The sequence below is a fragment of the Pelodiscus sinensis genome, chromosome 1 (genome assembly GCF_049634645.1).
Source record: "Pelodiscus sinensis isolate JC-2024 chromosome 1, ASM4963464v1, whole genome shotgun sequence".
Classification (NCBI taxonomy): Eukaryota; Metazoa; Chordata; order Testudines; family Trionychidae; genus Pelodiscus; species Pelodiscus sinensis.
The window spans coordinates 149,826,546-149,841,514 of record NC_134711.1 but is presented as its reverse complement, the minus strand read 5'-3'; the positions used below and the strand labels follow the sequence as shown (position 1 = coordinate 149,841,514).

The 14,969-nt window shown below is 38.2% G+C and overlaps 1 protein-coding gene across 9 annotated transcripts in view; it reads right to left on the bottom strand.

Annotated features, from left to right (window-relative positions):
* Nucleotides 1-1,233: 1,233 nt before the first annotated feature.
* ST3GAL6 (ST3 beta-galactoside alpha-2,3-sialyltransferase 6) overlaps nt 1,234-14,969 on the bottom strand; it is a 96,527-nt gene continuing 82,791 nt past the window's right edge. For 6 of the 9 annotated variants that reach the window (XM_075907166.1, XM_075907157.1, XM_075907142.1 and 3 more), the window contains 4 exons: nt 13,785-13,971; nt 11,230-11,367; nt 7,198-7,350; nt 5,780-6,667 (listed from right to left, as the gene is read on the bottom strand). In XM_075907166.1, the coding sequence (XP_075763281.1) occupies nt 6,467-6,667; nt 7,198-7,350; nt 11,230-11,367; nt 13,785-13,971 (679 nt within the window). In that variant the 3' untranslated portion in view covers nt 5,780-6,466. The other 3 variants (XM_075907183.1, XM_075907198.1, XM_075907207.1) reach the window with 1 other exon arrangement.

The following is a 14,969-nucleotide window of genomic DNA, read 5'->3' as shown; positions in this document are numbered from 1 at the left end:
TCCTCATGTGTGGGCAATTAGTGACATTCTCTTTTTAGGCCTTGCACCTACCAATGAATATATAGTGTGGGCTGCACAGCATGCTGCTGAGGATAGGCCATCCGATAGGGAGTCAGGAAATCTGAATTCTGTTCCCAGATCTACCATTGGCTTTTTGTGGGACCATAGACAGTGATGTTTCTCTGTATCTCAATTTTCCCATCTGGCAAACAGAGAAGTTTACTCACCCTTGAAATTGCTGAGTGCCAGAAATAAAAAGACTCTCCCCTCCCCCAAGTGTAAAGTATCATCATTACAAGGCATAGTTTAATTCAGTCATCCTCTGATGTGCCTTTGGGACAGCCCATTTCTCAGGTCAAAATGTAACGGTCTAGCACAAAATATCAATACTAAAATGAATGGATCTCATTCATGGTGGGGTTTTCCCTCTTTTCTTTTTGATCACTGGGCCAGACTCAGAATCCCTAAAAGCACAAACTGAATGAAGGGCTTTTTCTTTTCCAAACTCAAGTTCATGGTGGGGAGAAAAAGAGAACAGTGCTGAAGCACAAAACAACATGCTCTTTACTATTTCTTTCTGCGCTCTTCCTCTGAAGTCTCCTGTACGCTTCTTCTTTCTTCAAGCTCTTCCTACTGAGCTCCTGGACACTACTCATGACAAACAAAATTAAAACTCATGTAAATGTAGCCTTCAAGAGAATTTTTTCTCCTCGCCATAACTTACTCTCACCAACTATGACGAGATTTTGCTTACCACAGAGAAGTTTGAACCCTGGTTTGCAAAAAGTGTCATTCACACTCCCTCCAAAAGAGAGTGATTTTCCCCTGCCCTTATTTTTGTACTATGCTACAGCTCATGCTAAAGGGACATAGATAGCATTTGCCCTCGTTTCTCTACCCACCACCACAGAAACTTGACTTCTCTTTTGTCAAATTAAGTGTGTCAGCTGAATGGCAATGATAGATCCACTATATATCATTTATATAATGCAGTAATTGGATCTAGTGCTCTGATTTGCTAAAATGCACCTGGAGAGGGCAGTATCCTTAAAACAGATTTATTATATGGAAAAGAATCTGACTTATAATATTCAAAACTCCACTTAAAACACCTGATAACAGCCACTGACTGCCAAAATGCAGTTATAGCATTCAAAGGCACATAAAAATCAACCCAAACAGCAAAATAAATCAAATATTTACTTAAACCAGAAAAAAAGCTTGATTTTCACATACTTTTAAAAATTATACGCTTTATTAAAACACATACACAAATAATAGAGATACACAACACTGTTTCCATATTTTAGCTTAAAACAATATTTAAAGGTGCTCATGGGCTTTTTTTTAAAGGCAAGTATATTGTTTGTGTACATAAGACATATCACATACTAAATATTAAACCACCTCATCATTCCCAAATAGGAATAATACATTTTCACTGGAAAAGTAATCTACAGATGTATATTAAACACTCTCAGATTCACCCTTAGTGCATTGATCTCAGAATTGCCTATAATTTTTACAGTTGAAGAAATTAAGGTAACTTTCACTACAAAGCAAACTTGAGTCCATTGCTTTAAGAATCCTCCCCAAAGGCCACTGAAGACTCTTATTCATTTCACTGGTATTTTGATTGCGTCTTAAAGCTGAAGGACTATTGCAGCTGACAGATGGAAATTGCCCAGAAATGCATTAGTAGCCTGCACAGTTATACTGGCACTGTACAAGGAACACAATTTGCAGTGCCTTGGAATTCAAAAACTGAAGACTTCAACTTGTGCTGATGCAGAAACACAAATAAAAAGCAGTTTTTAACACAGTGGTGCATTGTAGATTTTGTACCCTCTAAACCGAATGCAAAGCGAATCTTAGAAAAAGATTGTGCTCTAGTTGCTCAATGCATTTTTAAAAAGAAAAATCTCAAGGCAAGTTGGAATAACACTGGCACAGGATGACCTTAAAAACGTGTGTTATATTTAAAAAAGACACAGTGATACTGATTCTCCACTATCCCCCTTGGCTATTATTTGCACCTGTGCAATATGGGTGCAAAATGCTGCTATTTGGATTTGAAATTATGTTGCGTTCACTTTCCCTAGGTGAAAATGACTACATCATGGCAGTGAAGAATTAGATCCATTGTATACAGAATTCTATAAAGCCTCCATTATGCACCAAAAAAAACTTTGTATATCAATTTTACTGCTTCATATTAAAGATCAAATTACTCACCTGTAAATGAAGACAGTATCCTCAGCTCTTATGTATGTGGCATTCCGAGTATGTATTAAGGGTGCTCCGAAAGCTTAACTTTGTTCTCTTTGCATTCCTATTTCCAGTTGTCACTATTTGGCAATATGTGCATAGTCTAGGTGAAGAACTGTCACTAATCTCAATTGTCACTCCTTTGGCTGAAACCTACCCATAACTTGTTATTATGTCTCCAAACAAAACAAACCCCATGAAAGGAACTTGAGAAAAGATGCAAGAGGATGAGTAGATGCATGGATACCACCAGTTTGGAAAACAACAAATATAAATGAAGAACTAACCACTTTTCCAAAGCCACACCTTTCCTTCTTCAAAGAGGAAAGGAAACAGAAATGACAAAAATAAATATCAGGGGACCCTCAAAAGGAGAGCACAAAATATATAGCTAATTTTGGAGGTACTTTCTGTAATACTTTCATACTAAACACTGATACTTTGGTACAAGTCTTTACTGTCAACATACTGTCAGAGTGTAACAGGCTCTCCACAGATGCTTAGGAGATGACCTCATATAGTTGGATGAGCATGTGGCTGCCATTTTCCTAATTTTATAAATTATAATTTTCACTTTTGGCTAGCTCTGGCTCCACTGAAGTGGAAGTTTTACCAATGTCTCCAAGGAGAGCAGAGTTGGGCCAACATTGAGTGCTTTTTGAAAACCACACGTGTATTAATTACATAAAAACCTCTTTCTCCCCAGCACTAGACACACACAAATAATGACTGCAGTTCTGATGCAACAGCTCATGGCTTTCTTTCCACAAAAGAGAAGCCTTTTACATTAATTGAAATAAATGCCAGTCAGTTACAAGAGTTCTTGTGAAAAACAAGGTACCAGTTTGTGTACAAATTTTCAAGCAAGGGCAACACAGACATGATTAATAGATATACACGATTAACAGAGCGAGAGCCTCAACCGCATCTTCTAAAGACATCTGAAATTACTCAAAATCATCAAGTCGTTACCAAATGTGGTATAATGTGGCCTCACTAGAGCCTAATCCTGACTAATCCAAAAAAATTAATCTGAGATCAGGAATAAAGAATTATAGTACTCACTAGCACCACACTCCTTTAAAAAAGGGTATGTGTGTGAGAGACCTATATAAATGTATTCAAATACTTAACATTTCTGACTGACAGAAATAGAAGAGGAATAACAGAAAATCTTTGACCCCTTTACTCTGATCTAGCCAGGTATCCATTTACTTTTACATTTATGATATAAGGTAAATTGTGGTCAATACTCTATTTCAAGATTCAGTCTTTTGCTTCATGCCCTCATTTCTGACATATGCAAGCCCACACTCCTAGTTTGTTAGATTAGTCTTGGTTCAAATGAATATATACTGCTGTGGAATGTAGAGCTATTTTATCCACTTTCAAAATTCCTTTGAAGCATACTTCTTTGTGATTTTCTGATTCCTGGAAGATTGATCAATTGACCACAGAGTCTTAAACATACCTTCCCTAACTAATGTATCTTATAGGATGGTTAGAATGGAATTTTACTTTGTTACCAGGAGCTATCAAGTCCTAAAGTTGCATTCTCATGCAGTTTTAACTCAAAGCTACCCTAGACTTCTCAGAGACAACTGATTCACAACATATGACCATCCCACCAAACTCTTAAAGATCCTGAGTAAAAAAATTCAGAAGAACTTAAGCAACTTAGAAGCCTAAGTCCCATTTTCAGAATGACATAGGCACTTACATTGAAAGTCAATAGGATTTAGTCTCCTAAATCATACAAGTGGTTTTGAAACTCTCTCACATGCACACACAACTCTGCTTAAAAATCAAGAGAACAGGAAGAGAGAAAAGAAAAGGAAAACAAAGGAACTGCCAAATAAAAACAAAATAGTAACTCCCTGCATTGGTGGATGTGTCTCATATGCTCCCTTGCTCACAATGACAAGAAGCAGAGATGATGATTGATGCTTATGATTATCTGTTGGGGCTTTGAAATCCTTCATAGTTACCTGGTTATGTTGAGAGGAATTGTGCTGGTTTGGAAAATACAGCTTCATCTCTTAGGCTATGTCTACACTACGTATTTTGTCAGAAGAGGCAATGCAAATGAAGCGCTGATTAGCATTTTCTCATGCTTTATTTGCATAATCTATTCTGATCCGCTTTTGCGCAAGAGGTTTTTGCTCAAAAACATGCAGCGTGGACGTGTCCGTTTTGCACAAAAACCCCTTTTTGCACAAGATCCTTATGATCTCTCTGGGAGAGGCATAATTATCTTGCACAAAAAGGGGGTTTTGCGCAAAAACTAATTGAAATAGATTATGCAAATGAAGCATGAGAAAATGTTAATTAGCACTTCATTTGCATTGCCTTTTCCGACAAAACACGTAGTGTAGACATAGCCTTAGAGAAAAAATAATACCAGGGCATCTGGAGTGTATGTGTGTATGTGGAGGGGGAAATCTATGCATCAAAGATGTTTTGTTTGAAAGATATTTTAATTAACACACGCAAGATTCTAGTTCATATTCATTGGGATGTTCTGGTTGTGGATCCATCTGAAAGTGGTAAATACATAGTGGTGCCAAGACAACTCAAATATTTAAAAACTCTTCTATAATTCCACAGTTTAAAAGGAGTTTGTGCTTTTCTCTTAAAAGTGAATTCACGTGCTTGTGAAAGACATCAAACTGACAGCATTAAGAACAATTTATCCATAAATTAGCAGAATCAATCCAGATTTCCCCACACTGTTCTACCAGTGAGTCTCCAACCCAGGTGAATACATGCTATGTACAAGAGTGCATGGGCAGTTCAGTCTGCAGCTTCTTTGTTGAGATACACAACAAGAAAGTATAAAACAGTGAATTATGAAGGTTATTTTCTATGCTGTGGACATCTGCCCTCCAAGAGGTAGACAGAGACTAAAAATGCATTTTATATACTGCACAGCCAGTAGACACCCTTCAGATAGTAATAATTTTCAGATACACTTTTCAAAATTGTTTTCAAACCAGAACAGAGAGGTGAAAGACTTTGTATCTCTTTATCAATTATAGCCTTATGGCCATCCACATCTCTGAGCAACATCTAGCTCTTAAGAATAACGAAACAGGAAAGGAAGATACAGGAAAGAAACCAGTTGCTTGAAAAATGCCTTGATAAATAAATGATGTGCATCATATTTTTTCTATATCCCTGATATTTTTAGTTGAAGGTTGTATTTTTCATAATTAAATAGTTTCACAGAAATAAGTTCCCTCGAGTTGTTGTCGCTATCTCCTGGCACACCATCATAAGTCTGAGAAAATGGCACTCCTTCATTGGGGTTTCTTTTAAATCTCTCATTAAACAGATATGGCACTTAAAAAATAAAAAATACAGTACAAAAAATAAAATCTATCTCGTTGAAAATAATGATAATTGGTCCATTGTCTATTCAGTCTCACGTCAAGCTGACCACAAAGTTCTGATCTATAAGCTTCTTCAAAAACTTCTGCTCAGCAGTGATGTTGTGGTATTCATTCTAAAGAGGGGGAGGGGGAAGAAAAACCAAGACAAAAATCACATTATTACTGCAGGCAACAAAAGTATACTCTTTTCCATGGATCCAATGGGTTATGCAGATATTAGTATAGCCAGAAATTTTTGTGGAAAGGACTCAAAATGCTTATCGGCTAGGTGTACATTGCACACCACAATTGACCACATGCAGTGTACAAAGAGTCCGTCCTGGGACTTTAATTATTCAGTATTTTCCTTAATGAGTTGGATAGTCGAGTGGACAATATAGTTATAAAATGGACTGCTGCCACTCTGGAGAACAGGATTAGGATTCAAAACAACCTTGATAAATTGGAGAATTTGTCTGAAATCAACAAGATGAAATTCAATAAAGACAAGTGCACAGTACTATAGTTAGAAAAACAAAAATCAAATGGACAACTACAAAATGGGGAATAACTGGGTAGGGTAGGGGTTGGTACTACAAAGAGCTCTGAAGGTTATCATGGACTGCAAGTTGATGAGAGTCAGGAGTAATTCTGGTTCCATTCTGCACATGAACCAACAATGTGATGCAGTTGTGAAAACGGCTAATATTATTCAGGGGTTTACTTAACAGGAGCATCATCTGTAAGACCTGAGGTAACTGTCCCACACTACTCTGCACTTGTGAGATCTCCACTGGAGCACTGTGTCCAATTTGGGGTGCCATACTTTAAGAAAAATGTGGACAAATTGGAATGAGTTCAGAGGACAGCAATACAAATAATGAAACACGGCCTTTGTTTTGTCTTGAGAAAAGAAGGTTGAGGGGGAAGTGATAACAGTCTTCAAATACATCAGGAACTGTTGTAAAGAGGATGGAGGTCAGTTGTTCTCCATGTCCACTGAAGGCAGATAAGAAGATGGGTTTAATCTGCAGCAAGGGAGAGCTAGTTTAGACTTTTGGAAGAATGTTCTAACCATAAGGACAATTGAGCTGTGGAATATGTTATCAAGGAAAGCTGTGGATTCCCTAGTATTGTAGGTTTTAAGGACAGGCTAGAAAGAAACACCTAGTTGAGACGGTCTAGGTTTACTTGGTTCGGGCTCAGAGTGGGAAGGTGGAGCTCAGTGACTTCTCAAGGTCCCTTCCAGTCCTATATTTATATCATTCTATGAAACAGTTCATGTTTCTGCAGAATGAGTCAGATTTGACAAAACTGGCATTTTCCAAATGGAAAACAGTCCATTGGAAAGTGTCTGATTAGTTCCATCCATTTTACAAATAGGGAAACTGAGGCAGGGTAAAGTGATTTGCCTCTGGCAGATAGCCAGTTAGTGGTAGAGCCAGGAATAAAACTTCAAGACTTTCTGACTTCTAAACCAGGCCTGTTCCTCTCCCAACTTACTAGCTCAAGATTATTTTACTCTAAGCATTTCCCATAAAACAAAACAGTACATTACCTCAATCATCTGAGACATGGTCTCATTGCCATAATAGTGCAAAGAACTGTTTCGGTCAGCAAAGCTGTACTTAAATCCTGCCAGGTGAACTTCACTACATATGTGAAATGCCAGCATGATGGCAATTAGCCCTGTTGTAGGATGTTTGGGTTTCTAAAGGCAAACAAAAAAAAATAATTGTTATTTTTATGAGGAGACAAACCCAAGAGCGGAGATTTTACCATTAAGCCTCATTTTTTAAGGAATAAGGGTTATTTCAAAAGGTGTTTCTTTCAAAATAACCGCATCTACATAACGTTTATCATCTTGAAATAGGGTATTTCGAAATAGCAGCCGGACACGATTATGCAAATGAAGTGCGATAAATTCAAATCCACCCTTCATTTGCAATTTCACTCGGCTGCATTTGCATTCCTCTCTCAAGAGGAATGCAGTGTAGACATACCCAGACACAGCAGTTGTTGGCATAACAGAAGAGAGCAAAACTGAATGGAAAAGAAGCATTTCTGTTCAGCACATATATAAAGGAAAAAAGAGACAGGAAAACTTAAGAACAATGACCCGGGTTGCTCCAGCCCATGCATGTGCCTGCGGGAGAGGACCTGGGGAATGGAAAACTCTATGAGGAGCTTCTCAAAGAATTTTCCTTTGATGAACCATAGGGGTATTTATCATCTTACCTCCCCTAGCCATGGACCTAAAAGCAAGTCAGTCCCCAGAACCAATGCTGTTCTGTGGGAGCCATAAGAGCACTAGGCTCCTTCTCGGGGATCACAAGTCCCCCACCTGGCTCTTTGACCATTTGGCTTCATTGGTGTCTCCAGCCATTGTTTCTATCCCCGAGGACCACATTTAATGAGAGGGGGGAGGATTTCCTAACATGGAGCTTACAAAGCCACTGGGCTTTTTCTGGGCTTTAGGAGGAGGAGGGGGAGTTCATCAGACTCTCCTCCGCACCTGTTGCTTTCTCTCCCATTTGAAGTCATAAGCAAGTTGGTGACATTATATTCCTTTCCAAAGCGCCCAACTGAGCTAGCAGATACAAGCTACGATTTAATGTGGGAGAAGAAGCAGGAGGACTAGATAAACATGCTTTCATGCAAATCAAATATGCTCAAGTATTAGGAAGGCCAATTCAGACAAACATGGTATGCATGCTACACAGGATACTTGGAAAAGATATTCAGGGGATGTCAGCTGCTCTTTAGTAAACAGCACTTTGTAACAACTACTGTAGCTTGTGACCTCGGGGGGATGGCAGATTAAGCTTATTTATTAAGCTTGACAAATGCCTGTGCAGTCTGAGATAAATCTTGCCTACACAAAGAAAGTTTACAAGTTAAAACCTACATTTCTGTTAGAACATTCGTTAGAAAAAAATTACCAATCAATATTACTTTTATATAAAAATAAGAGGTTAAGTCAACTGCAATACTCTGCCCCAATTTGCAAAAATACCACTAGATGGCACTTCTTCCACTAGTGATAGAAATGTAGCCGTGTTAGTCTGGTGTAGCTGAAACAAAAAACCGGACTATGTAGCACTATAAAGACTAACAAGATGATTTATTAGGCGATGACCTTTCATGGGCCAGACCCACTTCCTCAGATCAAATAGTGGAAGAAAATTATCACAACCATATATACCAAAGGATACAATTTAAAAAAATGAACACATATGAAAAGGACAAATCAAATTTCAGAACAGAAGGGGGGTGGACAGGGGGGAGGTAAATGTCTGTGAGCTAATGATATTAGAGGTGATAATTAGGGAAGCTATCTTTGTAATGGATAAGATAATTAGAGTCTTTATTCAAACTTAGGCATAAAGTGTCGAATTTAAGTATGAATGACAGTTCAGAGGATTCTCTTTCAAATGTAGTTTTAAAAGGCCTTTGAAGCAGGATGCAGGTAATCAAGTCGTTAAGACAATGTCCAGTCTGGTTGAAATGGCAAGAAACTGTTTTTTCTTTGTGATCCTGCCTAATATCTGTTTTGTGGGCACTGATCCTTTGGCGAAGTTTCTGAGACGTTTGTCCAATGTACATAGCAGACGGACACTTTTGGCACATGATAGCATAAATTATATTTCTGGATGTGCAGGAATATGTGTTCTTGATCTTATAACTCACTTGGTTAGGTCCAATAATGGTATCAGCAGAGTGAATATGTGTTCATTTTTTTTTAATTGTATCCTTTGGTATATATGGTTGTGACAATTTTCTTCCACTATTTGATCTGAGGAAGTGGGTCTGGCCCACGAAAGCTCATCACCTAATAAACCATCTTGTTAGTCTTTAAAGTGCTACATAGTCCTGTTTTTTGTTTCTTTTTCCACTAGAATGCCAAGAGGCTGGCTGCATGCACAACAGCCCACAAAAGAATGATAGCTCCCACATTCAGAAGCCCTTGTCATAACTTAAAAATATTCCATCATTAAAAGCATTATTTGAACATCAAAACCATGTATCCGAGTCCTATAGCTGCTTCCCTTGCTAAGCTTCTTTCCTTTTTGTGGGTTTGAGACTCCTCAGACTTCTATGCCATGTTTTTAATAGCCCCAGACAGGGCCACCTCTACAGAGCGTGGGGACCAATTCCAGGGGCAGGGCCCTGGACGTTACGACACATGCACGGTGGGCCCTCACATATGCAGTGCCCCGGGAGTACAACGCGTATGCCTGGGATGTCATGACGCATGCGCCGTGCGCCTGGGGGCCCCATGCAATCATCGTGCTCCGGGTGCACTGCACATGCATTGCTTCCCTGAGTGCGGGGCCCCACGCCGGGAATCAGCTGAATCGGCCTAAGGCCGGCCCTTGCCCCAGAGTACCACTGAGAAAACTAACTTCTGCCTCTCTGGTGGTTCTTTATTCAGTACCAGAGCAGTGTTACCTACATCTCTGGCAATGGTGATTTGTTGAATCTATGAAGGGACAGGTAAAATGTCACTTCTACTTCAATGTATTAAATGCAGAAAACTCCGGTGCAGGTGGCATAAAGGTTTTATTGAGGATGCCTCCCTCTACTGCTCGATTGATATATAACTCAACCAAAACAAGTGCCACTAAAATCTTCATAACACACTTGCTATTAGGAATTCTGTTTATGTTGAACATTTTATAAACAAAAGTATTTAGAAATATGTTAGGATGTTCAAAAAAAAAAGAGAGACTCATTTGCACCATTTTGCATATTTTTCCAACACTAGAACCTTAATATTGTGACTCTTATAGAGGAAGAAGTAAAATGAAATCAATACATTTCAATACATTCTGCAAAATTACATGTAGGGAAAAGATGCAAGGTCTATGAACTTTTCAGGGCTGAAGCAAGGACTGTGTCACATTGTGTGGCAAAGATAGAAGCCCGTGATATAAAGTTTTCCATTCTAGTCATGAGCCATTAGACCTTAAAATCATCATATGTCCAGGCCTGAATACTGCCTATCCTATCCCTAATTCCAGTGCCTAATTCAGCCATCCCCAACTCATTATGATGAAGTCTTCATAGCCCCTCTCTCCACACATACCATTACATAATCTTTGTCTCTGTATATACATGTTACATGAATCAATGCAGACACAGAAGCCATAGCCACACTAGGATAAAAGGTGGATTTTTTAATGTGTGTTAGCTTAAGCTGTAGGGCTCATCACAACCAATTAACTCATGTTAAAAATTACAATTTGCCTTGCTTATACTAGGGTTTTGGGGTATGATTTTTAACATGTTAGCTGATATATTTAAAACATGCCTTTATTTCTAGCGAAGAAAAGGCCACACTAGGCAAGCATGAGAGACAATACACATACTAAGACGTTACACAGATGTACTGCCAAGTCACTGACCAAACAAGGCCATGATTTGGTTTTGCCTACTGAAAATTTCAACAACCTTCTAAAAACCAATAAAGTTTTAGTGTAAACCTAAAAGAGATTTTTCCAATAGTTAATTACAATAACCAGTCATTCGAGATCATTTTAAATCACCTGTTTGGAAAGAATTGAAGCAACAACAAGAATATACCTACTTCTTTTCTGGGAAACTTAGTTGGGAAACGAAGCCATTCATATGCAGTTTTTCTAACGATGATCGGATCAAGTATCCTGATTTGATTAGGTTTATATATCATTTTCAATGCCGGTTTCTTCCAGAAACTATTAGTGTTCTGTAATAGTCAAATATATTGATTTTATCTAACTCACTCATCATGCATTTGAAGTGGGTGGAGGGGGAGAAGACAAATACGTGATTTTTTTTTTAAAGTCACTATAGTCTCTATGATTTTTTACATTTCTCAAAAATATTACTGAAAAAAATAGAATAATGAGTTTCTTGTATAATAAATACCAACCAACCCAATAGTGTGTTTATATGATCATTTTATGAAAACCCATATACAAGTTTTCTAGAAAGAAAGTATTATGCACTAAGTCTCTCTGTCACAGCATAGAACAGTGAGAAAAAAAACTGGGTCCCAGTAATACCTTCACACACATAAGGACATCGGCCCCTTGAAGTCAAAAGCAATTTCATTTATGTATCGAAGGCAGAATTTGACCTGTTCTATTTTGAGATAATTTGGGTGATCAATTATATTTTCTGTACTTTGCATGCTCCTTGGCATGAATGGGGATTCATTTTGACTTGAGTTCCTTCTGCTGCTTATAGGGTTGCCAATTCTACTTTACAAGGTTTTCCCTATAGACTGTGCAGATTTATTCAAAATAATGCAAGTGATACACATTTATGCAAATTCAGTATCTACTGACATTTGCTTTGAAAATGTTGGCAAATAGATGTTATTGCTCACTTTGAAAATGGAGTAACTGATTCTGGTCTCACTTACACGAGTATAAATCAGGAATAATTTCACTGAAGTTTAATATATTCTAAGGCCCACCTTCCTCAATAACTCAGTAATTCTAGAATAAGGGAGAGCAGAAAGAACATCCTCCACTTGTGATCACATTTTAAAACAGCATTACATGTCCTATAAAAATTCTCCTTCTCAATCAAATCAATTTTGCTCTGATTCCATGTTCCAGTGTGGATCAAAAGTATTATCATTTAGATAAGGAACAGAGGACAAGTGGGGGGAATGCTTTAAAAAGTTTATAAAACTAAAAAATTAAATGCTTTGAATTTTTAAAAACTAAAAACCTGTTTCCATGCATATATTCCTAATCATGTAAAACTGTGGGGGAAGGAATCTTAAGACTTGGGCTATGTCTAGTGTCGAAGCAAAAACACGCTCCTCTGTGTTTAGGCAGCTAACAAGCAGCTTTATTAATTAATAAAGCACAGCATGAGCCAAACCTGGTCACAGCAGAGCCAGACCCAGTAAAGCTGCTAATACAATCAATCCTAGTATCTTTATACCCTTAACCAAACAGTCTGATGTCAGGGCATTCAATTACAGAAATCCTCAATTAAATTTGGAAAAACAAAGCCTTATCAACAAGATGGCGGACAGGTGCGAGGGAGTACATCTCCTGTCCCAACCAGCCCAATTAACACATACCAATAGCCCATCCTGTAGGCCTCTTCTCACGGGGTGACAGAAAGTTTACTTTGGTTTACGTGCTTGAGAGAAAAGCTGAAATGGTTTCTGATATACAAGATGGCTTCTAGCTAAATATGAAAATGGTTTCTACACTAGTCTGCAGTGCTTTTCCAGTAAATTGGAGGCATCCCGGAAAAGCAATGCCGCCGTGTCCAAGGAACACGTCTGCTTTTCCGAAAAAAGCATTCTATGAGGAAGGAGGACTGTGTCAAAAGAGCAGGTTTTTCTGAAATTTGGCGCCATGTAGATGCCAAAAAAAATGTCTCTCTCGACCGAAAAGCAGAAAAAGATACGCAAATTGCGGTTCACAATTTGCATATCTCTTTACATCTAGACAACAAAAGTAAGTTGAAGCCTATATGACATAAGAGAGTACATGTCTGGCTGGTTACTGATTGACACCAGTTGAGGCTTTGACCCATAATATTTTCCAAAGTTTTTCTTGACTTCAACTAAATTGTAGGGACATAGCATGAGCAGTTCTGCTAGAAGCAAGCTCACACAGACATACAGTTTTGTATTATAAACAAGAAGTTATTTATTTTACTACTTTACTTTAACACAGCACTTCTCAGGGCACGTCTAGACTACCCACAGGTTCTGAAAGATGATATGCAAATTAGGCACAAATCTGCATATCTTCTTTCGATCCCTTTTTCGGAAGAGTTTTTTCAGAAAAAAAAAGCAGTCTAGGCGGGGGTTTTCACATGAAAACACCCTTTTTCAAAAGAATCCTGTAAACCTCATTTTTTGAGAAATAAGGGTTCTTTCGAAAAAAGAGGTTTTTGTGTGAAAAACCCCATCTAGATTGCTTTTTTTCTGAAAAAACTCTTCCGAAAAAGAGATCGGAAGAAGATATGCAAATTGGTGCCTAATTTGCATATTGTCTTTAGGAAGCCATGGGTAGTCTAGATGTAGCCTCAGATTAGTAGTAAGAGGTTGATGTGTGCACACAGCCAAGATAAACAAAGTAATGACAATTGGAACGCAAACTAGATACAATAAATAAATCAACTTACTATTTTCTGACCAATTAATATATCACAGAGCCATTTTAAGTCATGTGGTTTGAAAGCCAAAAGAACCACAGTAGTGTCAGGATCATAGTGAATTGGATCTGAAAAAACAGACTCTGGATAAAAAAGTCGGAAAGTTGTTCTCCTCCCAACATCCTCTTCATACCCTATAATGGGACCATCATTCATTCTGTAGGCAAGGGAAAAAAATATACAGACAGAATTACCATAAATCCATTTTGGTGGTCTCTATAGGGCAAATGGCACAAGGATTTAGGAGCATGACTTATTAATAATGTTAATTAGTAGATGTGAGGTTATTACAGTAGATCTTGCATCAGGGTCTTCAAACTTGTAAGAAATTTGGTCAAGATGGTTAAAAATAAATTAGAACATTGCCAATCATGCAGCCCTGTGCCAGCAAAATTCCTTTTGGGCCCATAAACCAATACACTCTCTTAAAATTTAAAATTATCTAGTTCCGTTTAATTCAGTAGCAATTTCTTCCTAAGCTATGATGTGGGAAGTCAAAGCCTTTGTTTTTGTTCCATTTGTTTGGTAATTGACAGCCAAGAGAGTAGAGTTACACATAGCCTAGAGTAGACACCTGTGCAGTTACCTTGGCAACTCCCCAGAGTAAATCTATGTATACTTTTGGATGGGGAATTCCAGAAATGCTGTTGGCTGACGGTGAATTTATGCTGAAGAACACTGAATTTTACCTTCAGTTCAGAAGTTGGGGGGTGGGAGGAGGATTGGAGACTGTATGTCCCATGCTTGTATAGACCCTCAAATGAGGTGAAAGCACCCCAAGGAAGACCTAGCTTGGACAGTTACTGATTCAAGTCTGGAAGATCCTGGTTCCAGAAGACAATACAATTCTCTAAGGGTACATCTACACAGCAGAACTAAAGCTGAAATAAGCTACGCAAATTGAGCTACGTCAATTGAGTAGCTTAAGTCAAAAAAGCTTATTTCTGCTTTTGGCGCTGTCTACACAGCAGGAAGTCTGAGTCAGAGCACTCTTCCTCTGACTTCCCTTACTCCTCATAAAATGAGGGTTACAGGAGTCAGAATAAGAAGTCCTCCAGCTCAACATGTAGATGTGGACTATGTTATTTCAAAATAACATCAGTTAGACGTACCCTCAGTGTTGGAGAAATTAATGTAGTTAAATCTCTCATGTAT